The following is a 21,722-nucleotide window of genomic DNA, read 5'->3' on the forward strand; positions in this document are numbered from 1 at the left end:
TTGTTCAAAGGATTGAAAGGTAAAGCTATAATGGTCTGCAATCAAGTCCCAAAGCACTATGCGTATGAGGAATCTTAATTTATTCAAAAAAGATCATCATGCAACAGAGCCTCATACTACAGTGAATAGTAAATAATTTAACATGTATACTAATACAATAGATTGTCTCCAAAATATATGATGAGATTATATGATAAAATAAAGATAAAGAAGGAGCTAGTAAGAAAAAAATTTACTCAGCAGAGATACATGATAAAGTAAAGAAAAGTTGGCAAATCAAAAGACACTCTTATAATGACAAAAATCATGTTTCATGTGATGAATTTTTCACAGCACCTCTAATCAACATCAGTAAATGGTGGGACATCCCCTTGTTTGTACGCAGGCTTAAACCTATCATGTCCGTTTCATCACTGTCAACATCCAAAAAACAGTTCATTTCAGTCATTCCCACGTACATTCAATTAGGTTCATGTTTGGGAACATGACTAGCCACTCAATTCTGGTGATGCTAACATGCTGACGGAATTGTTCACAAGAATAGCACGATGAGCATGTGACTTATCAGCCACCAATATGAAATTGTCACCAACATAGTGGCAGTACAGTCCCACTATTCGCTGCAAAATCTTGTTCCTGTACCGAAGACCAGTCAGATTTCCCTCAACAACCCCAAGATGTGTACAGTGGTGCCACGTAATTCCCCCCCAGACCATCACTCCACCATCACCTTGTTGCACACCTCAGACACAGTGTTTAAAGCATCTGATATTACAGGTTGTCTCGAAACAATGTCTGTGGTTAACAGTGTATAAACAGATCAGAGTTTCGTCAGTAAATGTCCAACGTCAATCTTGGGGTGTCCATTCTGCATCATTCCTTGAACATCTGTAACAGAGCCCATGAGGGTGTGACGTAAGATAGGGTGCTTGCCACGGTCATTAGTAATGGATATTCACATCAAGCAATCATCTGCAAACAGTTTGATGCAATACATGACATCCTGTAGCATTTTCGAAGGCCGAATTCCGTTCTGGAGCACTCAGCTTGCTAGCCCTTTGACTCAGAAGCTGCAGATATCTATCAACCTGTGCAGCTGTCGAACATGGATGACCTATGTAATTTATTTCTCCAACACTACCTGTCAATTGGAACTGATTCTGTCTGCTCCACATCGATCAAATTCCCTGGTTGACAAGCCTTTCTGGGCATAATTTGATGATCCAACTTGATCATTGGTCACTACTGCCCTTTGCAGCAAGATGGATGCTCACTCTTCTGTTCCACAGACGTCTCTAATGCATCACTGGTGTTTTAATTACGAGGTGCATTCAAGTTCTAAGGCCTCCGATTTTTTTTCTCCGGACTGGAAAGAGAGAGAAACATGCGCATTGTTTTAAAATGAGGCCGTGTTCATTGTCAATACGTCCCAGAGATGGCAGCACCGTATGGCAGATGGAATTTTACCGCCAGCGGCGAGAATGAGAACTGTTTTAAATACTTAAAATGGCGACGTTTTCCTTACTTGAACAGCGTGCAATCATTCATTTTCTGAATTTGCATGGTGTGAAACCAATTGAAATTCATCGACAGTTGAAGGAGACACGTGGTGATGGAGTTATGGATGTGTCAAAAGTGCGTTCGTGGGTGCAACAGTTTAATGAAGGCAGAACATCGTGTGACAACAAACCGAAACAACCTCGAGCTCGCACAAGCCGGTCTGACGACATGATCGAGAAAGTGGAGAGAATTGTTTTGGGGGATCGCCGAATGACTGTTGAACAGATCGCCTCCAGAGTTGGCATTTCTGTGGGTTCTGTGCACACAACCCTGCACGACAACCTGAAAATGCGAAAAGTGTCATCCAGGTGGGTGCCACAAATGCTGACGGACGACCACATGGCTGTCCGTATGGCATGTTGCCAAGCAATGTTGACGCGCAACGACAGCATGAATGGGAATTTCTTTTCGTCGGTTGTGACAATGGATGAGACATGGATGCCATTTTTCAATCCAGAAACAAAGTGCCAGTCAGCTCAATGGAAACACACAGATTCACGGCCACCAAAAAAAATTTTGGGTAACCGCCAGTGCTGAAAAAATGATGGTGTCCATGTTCTGGGACAGCGAGGGCGTAATCCTTACCCATTGCGTGCCAAAGGGCACTACGGTAACAGGTGCATCCTACGAAAATGTTTTGAAGAACAAATTCCTTCCTGCACTGCAACAAAAAACGTCCGGGAAGGGCTGCGCGTGTGCTGTTTCACCAAGACAATGCACCCGCACATTGAGCTAACGTTACGCAACAGTTTCTTCATGATAACAACTTTGAAGTGATTCCTCATGCTCCCTACTCACCTGACCTAGTTCCTAGTGACTTTTGGCTTTTTCCAACAATGAAAGACACTCTCCGTGGCCGCACATTCACCAGCCGTGCTGCTATTGTCTCAGCGATTTTCCAGTGGTCAAAACAGACTCATAAAGAAGCCTTCGCCGCTGCCATGGAATCATGGCGTCAGCGTTGTGAAAAATGTGTACATCTGCAGGGCGATTACGTCGAGAAGTAACGCCAGTTTCATCGATTTCGGGTGAGTAGTTAATTAGAAAAATGTGTATTTCCATTACTGTGCTGAAATCACTGTGGATGTTGGGATTTCCCAATCACCTTGAGTGATAGTTTATGACTCCCATCTGCACTACAATATGCTGTTAATGTTACAAGCTGTTTCTGTTGTTTGTACCAAAGAGCTTCCTTCTTATTCTTGGCAGCTAATGCTTCTGATGCAAGCATTTTTCAAAAAGGCCAGTTTCATCACCATTGTACATTATATTTTGATTTTCTTTATCAACTCTTCTGTATCTTTATAGTTAGGTGAGTGACTTTTCCGGGTGAATGTCAGCTGCCATGTGTCATCACTTTTTCCAGTTTAATAGCCAACACTCACTTGCTGCAAAAAGTTACTGCTGCCAAGTTGTTGGTTGCTTTTGGGTAGGGGAACAAAAAGTGGGTTGTCGATCCCATGATCTAGGACGGGAGAAATCAAGGGAGGAATGACACAAACAGCACAGTCCAGTCAGGGGGAAAAGAGATGTCAGGGCAGCAAGAAGAGGAAAGAACAGGTGAGAGGTGGGTGGAAATGGAGAGCTCAGGAGTGCCCCAGAAACACTACACATGGCAGGGCAACAGCACCAGCACAGACCCGTCCTGACACCCACACCATACCATCACCACAATACAATGGAGACAATGCCAGGAGGAGAAGAAGACACAAGAAAAGGACAAACCAAAACAGCACAACAGACCACATAAAATATAGGGGAAAGGTGGGGAGAACCTGGATAGTGTGGAGGCATGGTGAAGGACAACACCTACGCTAACTGATGGACTCACATTCAAGAGGAAAAGTTCAAGGAAGGATGAAAAAGAAACTGCAAGTGGAACAGAACTGTAAGAAATACAGGAAACCAGGTTGACATAAGTAAGAACACCAAGAGGGGTAGGAGGCGGCAGAAGGGGAGGAACGAGGACAGGGAGGGAGAAGCACCGGGAAGGAAATGCAGCCTGGGAACGAAGAATGGGCTGCAATAGCTTGGGGCCACATATGCACCATGCATAAACTCGTGAAAGAACTGTGAGCTCCCTGGGGGGGGAGCTGTTTGTTAAATGCAACTTCTTTTTCTTCTGCTCTGCAATTCCTTTATAACCTTCTATAAACAGCCACATCCAGTTCTTCACTCTCACTCTTTCACATAGTCTTCCATTCTCACAATTCTCTCTCCATTTGGGTTGTGTACTGTCAAATATCATCATCTTTCTTTTTGTGTCATAAATAGTTGCTTGTACTATACTGTATTCAGCAGCAATGGCAGTCTGAGAAGAATCTGTGTTCAGTTAATCTAAAATTTAGAGTTTCTGCTCGGGGTCTGGTGTAACCTGTTTCCTTTTAGAAGAAATTTCTGCCAGAGTGACTGGAGGCCAGATATAAGAGCCGAATTACTGAGAGACCAAAGGAGGAGGAGGAGGAGGAGGAGGAGGAGGAGGAGGAGGAGATTAGTATTTAACGTCCTGCTTCAGACTGCTGAGTGCTGGATTAGCGAGAGCTTAGTGCAGTACAGAAACAGTGAACATTATACTCACTCATAAATATTTTTAAAAGGTTGTGTAATTACAAATCAGTCTCAATCTGAGTCAAAGCTATAACTACAGAAGTTTACACTCTTTAACATACAGATATACAGAGCATTATGTATGACTACTACAGCAAACAAAAATACACTGCTCACAAATTATGATGAATTACTAATCTCTGTGACAGAATTTGTCCTTCAATACTAAAGGAAGAGCTTGTGCCACATGTTCACATAAAAGAGAACCTGCAGCCTTGAAAGTAACTTCTGATAGATGGAAGATATTTCATATACGCCTTTAGTCGACAGGTTCTTAACTGAGAATTGGTGAAGTAAAATAACCAATGACTACATTCTTGGCAAATAAGGACAGTGCACAATCATCTACATTGGCTTAATTACAAGATAACACTGAGTTAAAAACCATTACAGTTGTCTTTCGCTAACGACAGGCATAATAAAATATCATTACAGCTGTAGGCCATAGAACAGTACTCTGACACCTAATACTATCTGAAAATGAAGATTCCTGGAAGTAACAAGACATGGTTAGACAAGAGTGAAATTGACAAACACATTTGATCTTTAAATGATGGCCTTAACATTGCCTGCTCACAACTGACTTGTCAAATGCGGATCTGTTGTTTACAGATGTTTATTCAAACTTTCACCTTAGTAACTCAGCCAGCCTCATTTATATGCCAGTAATAAAACCAATCTCAACTTTTTGAAGAGGCCACATACTTTATAATGCACTGCCAACATTCATACATGGGGTTGAGAAGGATATGGCCTTTATGGCAGAGTTAAAAAGATCTCTGAGGAGTCTTTCTACAATAAAGGGAATGTTAGCTTACAAAAATAGTATGCCCTTGTTAATTGTTGAATATATTTTCGATGTGATAACATGTGCACTATCTTTACTGTGAGAGGCTTTGCCCAAGAATGTTTCTGTTACTGGTTTCCTGTTTTCTCTGTTTCAGATGCTGTTGCAACACACCACCACAGTGAAGGGAATCAATTACAGTTGCAAAGGAAGTAGTGTTGGCAGCTGTGATTATATTTTTCAGAAGTGTAATACAATAGCTTCATGTCATTGTTTATTGTTCTTATACATGATGTAGGCTAACTGTATGCTCTAGATGTGTGTGGTCTTATTGACAGTTTTGTTTCCAAATAAAATAATGAGTGAGTTGATGCAGTGTTAAGGCACTGAACTCCCATTCAGGTGGAGTAGGGATCAAACCCCCACCTGGTCATCCTGACTTTGATCTTGCATAATTTCCCCAAGTTGCTCATGTGAATGCTGGAATGGAATCACTGAGAAGGCCATGTTAACTTCCTGCCCCATCCTTGTGTAATCCAACCCAAATTAGTGTGTTTTTTATATAATGTATATTTTACATCTGTAATGTATCTGGCATACCCTACAAAGATGCGTTAAATGGTCAGAGGACAAATAAGGAAGTAACTGATTACTTCTATCACAGTTATGATTTAATAAATCTAAAAACAAAGATGATGTGACTTACCAAACGAAGCGCTGGCAGGTCGATAGACACACAAACTAACACAAACAAACACACAAAATTCTAGCTTTCGCAACCAACGGTTGCTTCGTCAGGAAAGAGGGAAGGAGAGGGAAAGAGGGAAGGAGAGGGAAAGAGGGAAGGAGAGGGAAAGAGGGAAGGAGAGGGAAAGAGGGAAGGAGAGGGAAAGAGGGAAGGAGAGGGAAAGACGAAAGGATGTGGGTTTTAAGGGAGAGGGTAAGGAGTCATTCCAATCCCGGGAGCGGAAAGACTTACCTTGGGGGAAAAAAGGACGGGTTACACACACACACACACACACACACACACATCCACACATATACAGACACAAGCAGATTGCATGGCTTTTTTAAAAATTAATAATCCAACATCAAAATTGGTAAGCTCCAGCTGGTCTCTGCTCGTCACCTAATGGCACATGGTCTGAAGATGATTTTTGATAGCAATCTAAACTGATTGCTAGTCTGATGTTGGATTATTAATTATTAATACAGCCTTGCAATCAAGACTACTTAGTATTTAATTACATGTCTGCTTGTGTCCATATATGTGTGGATGGATATGTGTGTGTGTGTGTGTGTGTGTGTGTGTGTGTGTGTGTGTGTGTGTGTGTGTGTGCGCGCGCGCGCACACGCACACGCACACGCACACGCACACGCACACGCACACGCACACGCACACGCACACGCACACACCCGTCCTTTTTTGCCCCCTAAGGTAAGTCTTTCCGCTCCTGGGATTGGAATGACTCCTTACCCTCTCCCTTAAAACCCACATCCTTTCGTCTTTCCCTCTTTCCTGACGAAGCAACCGTTGGTTGCGAAAGCTAGAATTTTGTGTGTTTGTTTGTGTTAGTTGGTAAGTCACATCATCTTTGTTTTTAGATATATTTTTCCCACGTGGACTGTTTCCCTCTATTATATTATGATTTAATAAGGTAGACAACTGGTTTCAGCCATCAGGGGCTACAAGCAGGCATGGTAAAAGACACTAAAAGAACTAAGCAAATTAAAAATGTTAATTAAAATACTAATCACTCTTGATTGCATGGCTTTTTTAAAAATTAATAATCCAACATCAAGGTTGGTAAGCTCCAGCTGGTCTCTGCTCGTCACCTAATGGCACATGGTCTGAAGATGATTTTTGATAACAATCTAAACTGATTGATTTCAAAAGTTATTAAAAACATTAGTTGAATTACAATGAAGCTCAAAGTCAAAAATCTGGGTCAATGACAAAAGACCAGAGCTTTACATTCACAGCAGGGGTGAAACAGGGTGATGTTCTCCATAAAATCTGATTTAACTTAGTGCAACAGTCAGGTACTAAAGAAGACAAAAGACAAAAATCATATGCAGTCATATGGCATTTGTGGCATGAGATACAAGCATCTGTACTGGTTCTCTGGGAATGAGAAACATTTGTTTATGGTTGACATGAAATGTATACATGTGTGGATGGATATGTGTGTGTGTGCGCGAGTGTATACCTGTCCTTTTTTCCCCCTAAGGTAAGTCTTTCCACTCCCGGGATTGGAATGACTCCTTACCCTCTCCCTTAAAACCCACATCCTTTTGTCTTTCAATCTCCTTCCCCTCTTTCCTGATGAGGCAACAGTTTGTTGCGAAAGCTTGAATTTTGTGTGTGTGTTTGTGTGTCTATCGACCTGCCGGCGCTTTCGTTCGGTAAGTCACATCATCTTTGTTTTTAGATAATAAAATGAACTGTTATTCTGTGTACAAAAGAGTATATAAAAATATAAATTATCTCATTGTGATGTATATGAAAAGCAGTATCAATATTTCACAATCTGTTTTGTAGTAAAGCTACTGCACACAATGAAAACAACAGAAACTGATTTTCATAATTTTTTTTCCTCTGGTTCGAATCTTCCTATGAGAAAGACGTATGTATCTTGCAACATATTTCTGGTAAATATTTGCTGTTACTGATAACCAAACCATTTATTTCAGTAGTGTTAACATCTCTAGATGTGTGAAAAATTAATGGTACATTTTTTAGAGATTAATAACATGTGGTACAGTGCAAGATATAATTACTATCGTTGGCCGCCATTTACAAAATGACAGATTCTTCTTTTAAAAAATGGAGCATCCAGGATCGAATGTAACAATATTACAAGAAGGAAAGTTGTTACATATAGCGGGGATGCCGAGTTGCAGATACGCACAGCAAAAAGACTCACAATTAAAGCTTTCAGCCGTTAAGGCCTTTGTCAACAATACACGCACACACAAGCCAAACTCAAACACACGACTGCAGTCTCAGGCAACTGAAACCACACTGCATGGAGCAGCACCAGTGCATGAGGGAGGTTAGACTGGGGGCAGGGGAGAGGTGAGGGGGGAGGGGGAGTAGCAAAAAAGGAGACAAATAAAAAGATTGTGATGGCGGAATGATGGCTGGGTAGTGCTGGAATGGGAACCAGGAAGGGGCTGCATGGGTGAGGACAGTGATTAACAAAGGTTGAGGCCAGGTGGGTTACAGGTATATAGGATGTGTCGCAGGGAAAGTTCCCACCTGCGCAATTCAGAAAAGCTCGTGCTGGTGGGAAGGATCCATATGGCTGTGAAGCAGTCATTAAAATGAAGGATGTCATGTTTGGCAACATGTTCAGCGACAGGGTGGTCCACTTGTTTCTTGGCCACAGTTTGTCCATGGCCATTCATGCAGACAGACAGCTTGTTCATTGTCATGCCTACATAGAATGCAGCACACTGGTTGCAGCTTAGCTTGTAGACCACATGACTGGTTTCCCAGGTAGCCCTGCCTTTGATGGGATAGGTGATGTTTGTGACCAGACTGAAGTAGGTGGTGGTGGGAGGGTGTATGGGATAGGTTTTGCATAGAGATCTGTTGCAGGTTATGAACCATAAGGTAAGGGATTGGGTGCAGGGGTTGTGTAAGGATGTATGAGTATATTGTGTAGGTTTGGTGGACGGTGGAATACCACCATGGGAGGGGTGAGAAGGATAATGGCCAGTACATTTCTCATTTCAGGGCACGGCGAGAGGTAATCAAAACCCCAGCAGAGAATGTAATTCAGTTGCTGCAGTCCTGGGTGGTACCGAGTTACAAGGGGAATGCTCCTCTGTGGCCAGACGGTGGAACTTTGGCAGGTGGTGGGAGACTGGAAAGATGAGGCATGGGAGACCTGTTTTTGTACAAGGTTTGGAGGATAATTACTGTCAGTGAAGGCTTCAGTGAGACCCTCAGTATACTTTGAGATGGACTGTTAGTCACTGCAGATACGATGACCATGGGTAGCTAGACTGTAGGGAAGGGAATACTTGGTATGGAACGAGTGGCAGCTGTCAAATTGGAGGTATTGCTGGTGGTTAGTAGGTTTGATACAGACGGAGGTACTGATGTAGCCATGTTTGAGGTGGAGGTCAACATCTAGGAAGGTGGCTTGTTGGGTTGAGTAGGACCAGGTGAAGCAAATGGGGGAGAAGTTGTTGAGGTTCTGGAGGAATGTGGATAGGGTGTCTTCACCTTCGATGATGTCATCAATGAATATGAACCATGTGAGGGGCTTAGGATTCTGGGTTTTTAGAAGATTCCTCTAGATGGTCCATGAATAGGTTGGCATAGGATGGTGCTATATGGGTGCCCATAGCCATACACCGGATTTATTTGTACATAATGCTGTAAGGCGACAAGAGAATCACAGGAAAGAAGAAAAATAGACCAGACATTGAGTATAGTGATGCAAAAGAAAATAGTAACGAAGGGATTCTTCTTTTACATTATTCCAACATAACATGGCATAAAGCAAAAGGAGATGGGTTACAATTAATTTCTCGAGTAAGCAGACTTAAGTTAATTTCATTCATTTTGCAAAGAGAGTAGTATCAATATCAAAACAGATTCTTGTGATTGTCACTTCACGGCTATATTTCGTTCAAGTGATGACATTTTCCACAGTTAAGAAAGTGTTCAGCTTTTAATTAATAATAGGTGCACCATGCAAAGGGTGTTTCTCCACTTGAACCTATGAAAGTATAACTTATTATTCATGATAAAAGACATCCTGAGATATTTCTAAAAGTAAATGATTAAAGAGCTTCATACTGATCTGTTCCTGATTTATTTTTCAGCTATACAGACATTCCAAAGTGATTTTTTTTATCAGGCACTTTAATATAGAAAGCCTTGGCAATATCAAAGATAGAATTTCTTGCCCTTGGAATGAAGCTGTAGTGAATATGTCGTACATCGGCGCATATTATCTTACACTTACTGGCCAACCCACATCAATCTATGACAATCTTTTCCTGTACTTTGAGTCAACATTGCCAAAGCAGATATCTGAAGAAAAAACTCCTTATGCATTTCGCTGCATGATTGTAAAAAAACTATCTCCAACGTGTTTTATTACACATGAACAATTTATCCATTACATTCTCTAAGACAATTGCACACATTTGCACATTTAAGATGCAAAGAACAATATAATGAAAACTGTTGCAACGACTTCTTTTAACAAACATGTATTAAACATAAATTTTAAAAAACTTCATAGTGTGAATTTTGAAAACATCATCAATAACTTTAGTAGCCTAGTTGGTAACTAAATTGGTAATCATTGTGAGAATGCTCAGATGGGAACAATCTGACGATTCCGGGCTGGTTTTTTGTCATCTCTCTCTCTCTCTCTCTCTCTCTCTCTCTCTCTCTCTCTCTCTCTCTCTCACTCCCTGTAGCCTGAATGGGGATGTTAACATGTATCTTTCAAGGGAATGTTCAAACTTACCAGACTGCTTTCATTGGTTGCAGTAGTGTAGTGAGAAATGGGTCAAAAGCCATTAATATAGCACCGAACAAATAACAATACAAAAAACTTTGTGTAATGTATCATTAAATACAAATGGATGACTTTTTTAACCCAATTTTGAACTCACAACCAATGTAATCATGTGCCATTAACGATGCTTGGTGACCTGATTAGTTGATAACTACTTAAAGCAGATGCAACTGCAACCCACTGTAAATGTGGAACTGTGTATCTGAAAATGATACATGAACTGATCAATTAATAACTGGTTAAGACAAATACAATTACAAACCCACAACTGATGTAGCAGTGTTCACATAACTAAGTGTTATGAACTTGACTTACTGTTTTTACAAGTGCATTGTGTCAAACTGAGATGTGACTAATTAACAAATAGTACATGTGGAATTCCTGTCCACAAAACTTCATACAATTGTGGTCCAGTCATTCCAGAGAAACATTTGTTTATGGCTGACATGAAACATTTACATAATAAAATGAACTGTTATTCTGTGTACAAAAGAGAAATTGAAAATATTAATTATCTCACTGGAATGTATATAAAAAGCACTATCAATATTTCACAATAATGTACGCTTTGTAGTAAAGCTACTGAGAGTAATGGAAACAACAGAAATTTATTTTCAAAAGTTTTTTTTCTTTGTTCGAATCTTCCAACAAGAAAGATGTGGATGTAGACATGTGTATCTTGTAACATATTTCTGGTAAATACACTGGTGTCCAAAATTAAAGCAGAAGATGGAAATTTTGCAATGTTGCATTGATTTTGCCACAAGATAATATAAGCAGGTGATGATAAAGTAGAAACAATGTAAAGAATACAGAACATAAACAACTGCAACATACATAATGGTAGACAAAAATGTTCATTTTTTTCCAACTTAACAGATTTGCACGCACGCTTTGAGAACTGGTTAATGTGCTCAGAATGGGGTGTGACCACCTTTGGAACCAATACAGGCATGACAACAATGGGACATGCTGTGAATGATGTCATCAGGCTCATGTTGAGACAGTAACACCCATTCTTCCTGCAGAGCTGCTCACGGTCTTGGAGAGCGGTTGCTGGATGCTGATGTGATGCAAGCCATCTCCCTAGAACATCCCAGACTTGCTCTATGGCATTCAAATCGAGCAGGCCACATCACGCATGCAACAACTTCCATTTCCAAGAAAATATCAAACGCCCGTGCTCTACGAGGTCGAGCATTAGGGTCTGTAAGTACAAAGTCTGGGCCCACAGCATCTCACAACAACCACAAATTCCCAAGAGAGCAGTTAAATCTTGCTGACTCACCCGTACAATTTCGTGAAGAGGGATTCGAGTGGTAAACATAATTTCTGCTCACACCATTAGGGATCCTCCTCAATATCCATCTTTTTCCACAATGTATGGGTCATGATATCATGTTCCATGTTCCCTCAAGACACAAATCCATTGAGAATCACTCTAGACTAAATCAGGGCCCATCTGTGAAAACAACATTGGCCCACTGTTTGACTGTCCAGGTGGCCTGTTGGTGACTCTACTATAGACATTCCCTTCTGTGAAGACGTGTCAGAGGTACACATACAGGAGGTCTCCAACAAAGGCCCCACTGCCAAAGCCTCCTGCACACCATTTGCCTCGATATAACACGTCCAGTGGATGCTGCGAGCTCACATGCCAGTTGCCATGCAACAATAATCCGGTACCATTGTGCCACTTACAGCCAAATAATGGTCCTCTCTTCTGAAGTCACACGTGGTTGGCCCTGCCCTGGTCTTCGGGATACAGTTTTGGTCTCTATAAACTGTCACCACATCCAAGAATGATTCACATTAAGCCACCAGGCCAAATCAGTTTATGACTGTCCTGCTTCCTTTCTTTCTACGGCCCTCCACTGCAGAGAGTCTGGTAGGCATCTTCTCTGTGCCATACTGCACTGTCCGTGACTGTGTACACAGCAATTGTGGATGTGGGGCTACCCGACAAACACTACCTCAATACATAGGTGCCCTGATATCACTGTTGGCATTGTTGTCCATTGACTGAAATGCCACTGTCCGTGCAGAACACGATTGCACAGTCATCTGATTGACAGTTTGTATGATTATATCATGAATTAGACACAGGACAGGAAAATAGCAGTTTGTTGCTTTAATTCTGGACACCAGTGTATATGCTGTTACTGATAACCGAACCAGTTATTTCAGTAGCATTAACACCCCTGTATGTACAAAAAACTAATTGTACATTTTTTTCAGAGACTAATAACGGTGATCCAGAATGAGTTGTAATTACTACTGTAGGTTGCCAGTTGCAAGATTACAGATTCTTTTTTTAAATTACTCCAATATTACGTGCTGTACAGCAAAAGGAGACGAGTTACAATTAATTTCTTGAATAAACAGACGTAAGTCAAGTTAGTTTCATTCACTTTGCAAAGAGTAGTATCAATACAAAAGCATTCTTGTATCTTCTGTTTCACAGCTATATTTTGTTCAAGTGACAAGATTTTACATGAAGTGCTCAACTTTGAATTAATAAAAGGTGTACCACATAAAGGGTGTTTCTCCAGGTGAGTCTATGAAAGTGTAAATTATTATTAATGTTAAAAGACATTCTGTTACAACCCTGAGTTATTTCTAAAAGCAAAATACTTAAGGTGCTTCACAATTATCTATACCTAATTTATTTTAGGTTTATACAGACATTCCAAAATGATTTATTTATCGGGCACTTTAATATAGAAAGCCTTAACAGTATCCAAGATAGAATTTCTTGCCCACGGAATAAGGTTGTACTGAGTATGTTGTAAACAGCCTCATGTGATCCTACCATGTGTTATGAACAGCACAAATGTATTCACACCTATTGTTCAGCAACTCATACAAACACACGATACACACGCAAATGCACCACACTGACACAACAATGAATCTACACACCAATATACACAGAAAATCACTACACATACTTGAAGAAATACAAAAAGTAATGGGACCAGAAGGAGCCAAAACAGTAAATTAAACTATGACAAAATGTAGAATAAGTCCAATTTTAAGGTCAGCAGAAGACAATACGACCTGATGGCCTCATTAAAATGTTTTAAAGGTGTCAACTGTTTCAGTAATCTTTAAGTTCTTTTCTACAGTGATAATACAAGATAATTTATTAGAGAATGGACACAACTATGAAACAGCCTTTTTTGCAATCTCAGAAGTATTTAAAATTTCTTTAATTACAAGAAAAACAAAAGAATAATACTCCCCTGTACAACCAGTTTTTACTTATGGTTTGGAAATGTGAACAAAGAGAGAAGCAGATATGAGCAACACAAGATCATCTGAACAAATATATGAACTTGTGGTGGGGCAGAATGTTGGGGTATAAGATACGACCAATGAACTACAGCAACTTATACAAGGTAAAGACATAGTTACACTTATCAAATCACTTGTTAGACATAAGGAGAGGATATCATATGACAAGACGTCCATGAGAAAAATGTAAGGAAGACCATATTCCACACAAAAGAAGGACCAAACAAAAGTAAGATAGCTAGACAATGTGTTGGATGACATTACTGAGATTGCGATCTGAGAATGGAGGAGAAAAACAGAGAACATATATATGTGGAACAGACTATTAAGGAAGCCCAGACCCATCAAAAGATGCAGTGCCCAAAGAAGAACTAATGAAATAACTAACTTTTAACAGAAGAGCATTTGTGTACACATTCTAAAATTCTGAAACCTCTCAATCTGCAGCAGAGGCATATTCAGAAACGATCAGGCTAACGAAGAGATTCCACATCACCAAAATTATTATCATCAGTCCTAGAGAAAATTTATAGACCCTTATCTAGAAAAACAAAAAAGGAATTTGTAGTGCCACAGTGGACATGAGTCAAGCGATTATGCCAAGCGAAGTGTACGCTGACAAAAGTTGCAGCCACAGGTACTCGAGATGGCTTCCAGGGGCAGCCTAGTCACTGACTGCAGTCACCTATTCCACCATGTGCACTAAGCACGATTCCAGTAACAACAGACGGTGACAACAATTTTATAAGGCCATACATGGGGCTCTCAGTAGTCAAATGTATTCATTACTTTTAATTACATCCAGTGTGCCCTTGTTGTTGTGACTCCATGCCCTAATAAATCCTAACTTTTTTATGATCATGTGTTTCCTTGTGTTCCTAGTTAGAACAGAATACATGCAGATGGAACACATCTGAGGCACCAATGTTCTGATGGTGGCAATGCCTAGTTTGTCTTAATCATGGATAAACTTCAATGACAAATGGAAAAAAAAATGTAAGTTAGATAGGTAGCTTAAAAATAATTACGATATTATTAAATAGAGCACAATGGACACACAGAAAAAAATTAACATTAACAACAAAGTCATAGAACCAGGTTACATTTTATTAAGTTTTGGATAGCTGAAGACTAACTGCACAGACAAAAAAAAAAGAAAATAAATAAACAAAAGAGTAAAATTGGACTGAAGTTCTTTTGATAAAGTAAATTCAGTTTTCAAAACTAAGCTCTCAATGTATCAGAAAAGAATTGCTTCTATTCAGTTTGTAAATCTAGTATCGAGCTATGACAGTGAGAAACTTTGTGTGAGAACAATACAAAGTAAGCAATGTAGAGATTAGTTATTCATATTATTTCTACTAGAGGTGTTAGCATCAAGTGCAAACTACCAATAATAATAATAATAATAATAATAATAATAAAGAGACAATATTCTATCACCAGTGTAAATTTAATCTTAAAAAGAACTGCTGACAGGATAATCACTTCAAGTCAAAAAGTTTACCGTATGTTTTATGTCCAGGCCCAAGGCACACAAACGGCATGGACCATCTGATGGTGTCCTAACTAAGAGTGGCTGTCGTGGAGATGGCACAGTGACAGCTTCAATGATGAGAGTCTTGCCTTCTTTCTTCTCCTGAACTATGGAAAAGACAGCATTATATTCTTAACACCATACTAGTGTCTATAAATTAATTAAAGTAGTGTACAAATCTCTAATGCACAACAATTAATATAGTTACTTTGAATTGGAAAGCCTTATTTTTGAAATAAAATAGTTAATACAATTTACTTTTCTATGTTTCTCATTCCTGATTGGTACTGGTACAATAATCTTGTGTAGATCAATGGGTAAGTGTCAGATTACAAATACTAATGACTGGTGTTCAATCTCTGGTTACATCCAAGGGTATTTTATGTCACTTGTCATTTCTTTTGCCACCAGAAATGACAAATTAATGTGAAAAATGCCAAGAGGCATTGTGATGCGGAGTCCACTAAGTTCTATGTCCCCTTCTAAATGGCTAGACAAGACAGTTCAAAGGTTGGAGATGCTGAGTCGCAGATAGGCTCAACAAAAAGACTCACAATTATTTACACACACAGAGACATACGCACTTGCACAATTGCAGTCTCAGGTTACTGAAACCACACTGCCTGCATGTTTTCGTTTTTATGATAAAACAAAAGTGTATTAAATATGGAGCAAAGAGACATAAGACTGCACTGTAGAAGTATCTTATCTTTTAGCACAATCTTTATTTTGCCTTCTCATTTGTTGGTTTTGGCAATTCACAAGCAAACAATCTTCCAACCTAACCTATACCACAACCAAGATTTCAGGAGAAAGGGGGCAAGAGAGTGACAAGCACACTGTAGCCTCTTAATAGAAAGAAACCCAGTAAAACACTGGTTACAGCCAAACTTCAGATTGATCACAAATACAGAACTATATTATTTTTTATTTCTACTTGATCTAACTAAACTATTCACCTGAATCTGGAACAAGACAGCACTACAAAGAAGTAATCATGGCCGACAGCTAATTAATTTATAAAACATAGTTGATATTTTTCGAGATTACACTAAAGTAAAATTAATACCAGAAACTCATTCGTATCTCTTACATACACATCATTGGAACATTCCTCATCATGTAGTCCAGTGTTGGAGATGGTATTCATTCAGCCATATCCAAACTTAATGGAATTTTATGGGATGATTCCACAATATCTAGGATTGATATGTACATAGGTTTCAACTTGATATTGCCTTTGGTTCCATTTCTACAGGCTCTTTTCAGCAGGGGTCCTAAGTTTACACCCACCTACACACATGTGAAAGTGCCAATTTTGGACAACTTTATAAACATTGTCTTAATTTACAAGCACCGCTTTTGTATACTTAAACAATATTTTGTGCTGAATAAGAATATATTGTTTGTTGTTGTTGTTGTTGTTGTGGTGGTCTTCAGTCCTGAGACTGGTTTGATGCAGCTCTCCATGCTACCCCATCCTGTGCAAGCTTCTTCATCTCCCAGTACTTACTGCAACCTACATCCTTCTGAATCTGCTTAGTGTATTCATCTCTTGGTCTCCCTCTATGATTTTTACCCTCTACGGTGCCCTCCAATGCTAAATTTGTGTACCCTTGATGCCTCAGAACATGTCCTACTAACCGATCCCTTCTTTTCATCAAGTTGTGCCACATACTCCTCTTCTCCCCGATTCTATTCAATACTTCATCATTAGTTATGTGATCTACCCATCTAATCTTCAGCATTCTTCTGTAGCACCACATTTCAAAAGCTTCTATTCTCTTCTTGTCCAAACTATTTATCATCCATTTTTCACTTCCATACATGGCTACATTCCATACAAATACTTTCAGAAACGACTTCCTGACACTTAAATCTATACTCAATGTTAATAAATTTCTCTTCTTCAGAAACACTTTCCTTGCCATTGCCAATCTACATTTTATATCTTCTCTACTTCGACCATCATCAGTTATTTTGCTCCCCAAATAGCAAAACTCCTTTACTAATTTAAGTGTCTCATTTCCTAATCTAATTCCCTCAGCATCACCCGATTTAATTTGACTACATTCAATTATCCTCGTTTTGCTTTTGTTGATGTTCATCTTATAGCCTCTTCTCAAGACACTGTCCATTCTGTTCAACTGCTCTTCCAAGTTCTTTGCTGTCTTTGACAGAATTACAATGTCATCGGCAAACCTCATAGTTTTTATTTCTTCTCCATGGATTTTAATACCTACTCCGAACTTTTCTTTTGTTTCCTTTACTGCTTGCTCAATATACAGATTGAATAACATCGGGGAAAGGCTACAACCCTGTCTCACTCCCTTCCCAACCACTGCTTCCCTTTCTTACCCCTCGACTCTTATAACTGCCATCTGGTTTCTGTACAAATTGTAAATAGCCTTTCGCTCCCTCTATTTTACCCCTGTCACCTTTAGAATTTGAAAGAGAGTATTCCAGTCAACATTGTCAAACGCTATCTCTAAGTCTACAAATGCTAGAAACGTAGGTTTGCCTTTCCTTAATCTTTCTTCTAAGATAAGTTGTAAGGTCAGTATTGCCTCATGTGTTCCAATATTTCTACGGAATCCAAACTGATCTTCCCCGAGGTCAGCTTCTACTTGTTTTTCCATTCGTCTGTAAAGAATTCGCGTTAGTATTTTGCAGCTGTGACGTATTAAACTGATAGTTCGGTAATTTTCACATCTGTTAACACCTGCTTTCTTTGAGATTGGAATTATTATATTCTTCTTGAAGTCTGAGGGTATTTTGCCTGTCTCATACATCTTGCTCACCAGATGGTAGAGTTTTGTCAGGACTGTCTCTCCCAATGCCATCAGTAGTTCTAATGGAATGTTGTCTACTCCCGGGGCCTTATTTCGCCTCAGGTCTTTCAGTGCTCTGTCAAACTCTTCACGCAGTATTGTATCTCTCATTTCATCTTCATCTACATCATCTTCCATTTCCATAATATTGTCCTCAAGTACATCGCCCTTGTATAGACCCTCTATATACTCCTTCCACCTTTCTGCTTTCCCTTCTTTGCTTAGAACTGGGTTTCCATCTGAGCTCTTGATATTAATACAAGTGGTTCTCTTTTCTCCAAAGGTCTCTTTAATTTTCCTGTAGGCAATATCTATCTTACCCCTAGTGATATAAGCCTCTACATCCTTACATTTGTCCTCTAGCCATCCCTGCTTAGCCATTTTGCACTTCCTGTCGATCTCATTTTTGAGACGTTTGTATTCCTTTTTGCCTGCTTTATTTACTGCATTTTTATATTTTCTCCTTTCGTCAATTAAGTTCAATATTTCTTCTGTGACCCAAGGAGTTCTACTAGCCCTCGTCTTTTTACCTACTTGATCCTCTGCTGCCTTCACTACTTCATCCCTCAGAGCTATCCATTCTTCTTCTACTGTACTTCTTTCCCCCATTCCTGTCAATTGTTCCCTTATGCTCTCCCTGAAACTCTCTACAACCTCTGGTACTTTCAGTTTATCCAGGTCCCATCTCCTTAAATTCCCACCTTTTTGCAGTTTCTTCAGTTTCAATCTGCAGTTCATAACCAATAGATTGTGGTCAGAATCCACATCTGCCCCTGGAAATGTCTTACAATTTAAAACCTGGTTCCTAAATCTCTGTCTTACCATTATATAGTATATCTGATACCTTCTAGTATCTCCAGGTTTCTTCCATGTATACAACCTTCTTTCATGATTCTTGAACCAAGTGTTAGCTATGATTAGGTTATGCTCTGTGCAAAACTCTACCAGGCGGCTTCCTCTTTCATTTCTTAGCCCCAATCCATATTCACCTACTATGTTTCCTTCTCTCCATTTTCCTACTCTCTAATTCCAGTCACCCATGACTATTAAATTTTTGTCTCCCTTCACTATCTGAATTATTTCTTTTATCTCATCATACATTTCTTCATCATCTGCAGAGCTAGTTGGCATATAAACTTGTACTACTGTAGTAGGCGTGGGCTTCGTGTCTATCTTGGCCACAATAATGCGTTCACTATGCTGTTTGTAGTAGCTAACCCGCACTCCTATTTTTTTATTCATTATTAAACCTACTCCTGCCTTACCCCTATTTGATTTTGTGTTTATAACCCTGTATTCACCTGACCGTAAGTCTTGTTCCTCCTGCCACCGAACTTCACTAATTCCCACTATATCTAACTTTAACCTATCCATTTCCCTTTTTAAATTTTCTAACCTACCTGCCCAATTAAGGGATCTGACATTTCACGCTCCGATCCGTAGAACACCAGTTTTCTTTTTCCTGATAACGACATCCCCTTGAGTAGTCCCCGCCCGGAGATCCGAATGGGGGACTATTTTACCTCCGGAATATTTTACCCAAGAGGACACCATCATCATTTATCCATACAGTAAAGCTGAATGCCCTCGGGAAAACTTACGGCTGTAGTTTCCCCTTGCTTTCAACCGTTCACAGTACCAGCACAGCAACGCTGTTTTGGTTAATGTTGTAAGGCCAGGTCAGTCAATCACCCAGACTGTCGCCCCTGCAACTACTGAAAGGGCTGCTGCCCCTCTTCAGGAACCACACGTTTGTCTGGCCTCTCAACAGATACCCCTCCGTTGTGGTTGCACCTATGGTACGGCCATCTCTATCGCTGAGGCGCGCAAGCCTCCCCACCAACGGCAAGGTCCATGGTTCATGGGGAAGAATATATTACTGATCAGAATTAAATATATCTGAGGACAGCCATACTTTGTGCTTCTTCACAAATAGGAAAATGTATTGTGTGAGTTGGAGTGTCCATCTTCAATCAGCCACAAATCATTTTTATGAACAAATTTAGCCAAGAATTGGTCATACGACACCCAGTCAAGCTATCTTATAGGGCTTTTTGTACAATGGCCTCTGTCCTTCACTATCAAAGTATATACACCTGCAACTTTGATGAAAATGTTTTGGGTGCTAAATTTTGGGTAGTCCTGGGGGTCGGTATCTTAGCTATATGTTCAACTTATTTATCTTGCTATATCCTGGAAGAATTTTCATTTAGCTTCAGAAGCTATATAGTTTAATTTTTGACCCATGCCTCTTTACGGCTGAAAAACATCACTCAACGTTATTACTTTCCATACCCAGCCTATATGCTCAAATGTGACAATGATGAGTAAAAAGAAAGTAAAATCAGCGGAAACTGCTTTTACGATAATAAAATACAAGTGTAGATAAGTACACATTAACTTCAAACAATAAAACAAATGAAAATCCAGAAAGTTATACACACTGTACGAATGGAATAGTTCTTTTTCACTTCAGACTGAATAATTTGCCAATACTGTCTTGTTCAGACTGAGGAAATACGTTACTTCTTGATGCTGTTGGTGGCATCTTTATGATTTTAAGTAAGTGTTGCTATGCAATCTAGCATGACCAATGGAAGGAATGGGCAGGGCCAAGTAATGCATAAAGGTCACCATGGAATATTTTTGTTTGAATGAAACTTTATGTACAATTACCACTCACCATGCATACTACTCAAGTTATAGCATTGTAGTTGAAACAGCCAGATTTTCTTCATCTGCTTTAACTGAGAAGGCTGCAGCATGGAAACTCTGCTTACTCTGATCTTGTTTTAATCTGTGGGCTTGAACTGATTATTTTCTCCTTGTAATATACCCGCTCCTTCCTAATTCCAGCTATTTTCCACAATAAGCAAAGTCTTATGAAAAATTTGAGAGGAGCGAAGATTACAATAAACCTTTTAGTTTACTTAGCTTTTTGTGTAGAGTTGGCTTCAGTCTTGTCTACAGGTCTGATTTTTTAATCTGAAATTTTCGCATTTTAGATTCTCATGGTTGAATTTATCTCAATAAATTTTAAGATTGTTGTTGCAGAGTTTTTGTTGTTATGTTAATATATTCTGTCACATTTTAGTATATCATACAGTCTTTTGAATTTTCACATTAACAAAGCCGAAATTTCATTGTTCGCCTAAAATACAAAAATACGTCCAATCACATCACAGGCATGCTTACTGCTACTTCACTCTGCGGTAATAACCATATTCCAAAGGGTTTACAATTTTTCTTGACAAATGAATTTGTTAATTTCGATTATTATTTCATAAATGAATCCAGAAATAAACATAGTAAACAGTACTAGGCTTCAAAATTAATTTCAATTTCAAATATTTCTGTAAAAAAAAAAAATAATTTTAACTGAACACTGAGGGCCTTATCGATTGTAACATCAAAAATAAAGTAACTCCTTTTCATAAATTTTAGCTTGAAATATAACATTGTGTATAAAATTATATGAAGTTTTCAGAAAAGCAGCTGAGATAATACTGACCTGTCCAAAATTTGAAAAACAATATTGGTATTGATGACTACAG

The 21,722-nt window shown here is 39.3% G+C and overlaps 1 protein-coding gene across 1 annotated transcript in view; it reads right to left on the reverse strand.

Moving 5' to 3' along the window:
* Nucleotides 1-21,722, reverse strand: part of LOC126263123 (39S ribosomal protein S18a, mitochondrial) — a 76,547-nt gene that overhangs the window by 40,793 nt on the left and 14,032 nt on the right. The window contains exon 2 of the mRNA XM_049960142.1: nucleotides 15,308-15,444. Coding sequence (XP_049816099.1) covers nucleotides 15,308-15,444 — 137 coding nt within the window. The remainder of the gene's footprint in view (nucleotides 1-15,307; nucleotides 15,445-21,722) is intronic.

Source organism: Schistocerca nitens, chromosome 1 (assembly GCF_023898315.1).
Source record: "Schistocerca nitens isolate TAMUIC-IGC-003100 chromosome 1, iqSchNite1.1, whole genome shotgun sequence".
NCBI classification, from domain to species: domain Eukaryota; kingdom Metazoa; phylum Arthropoda; class Insecta; order Orthoptera; family Acrididae; genus Schistocerca; species Schistocerca nitens.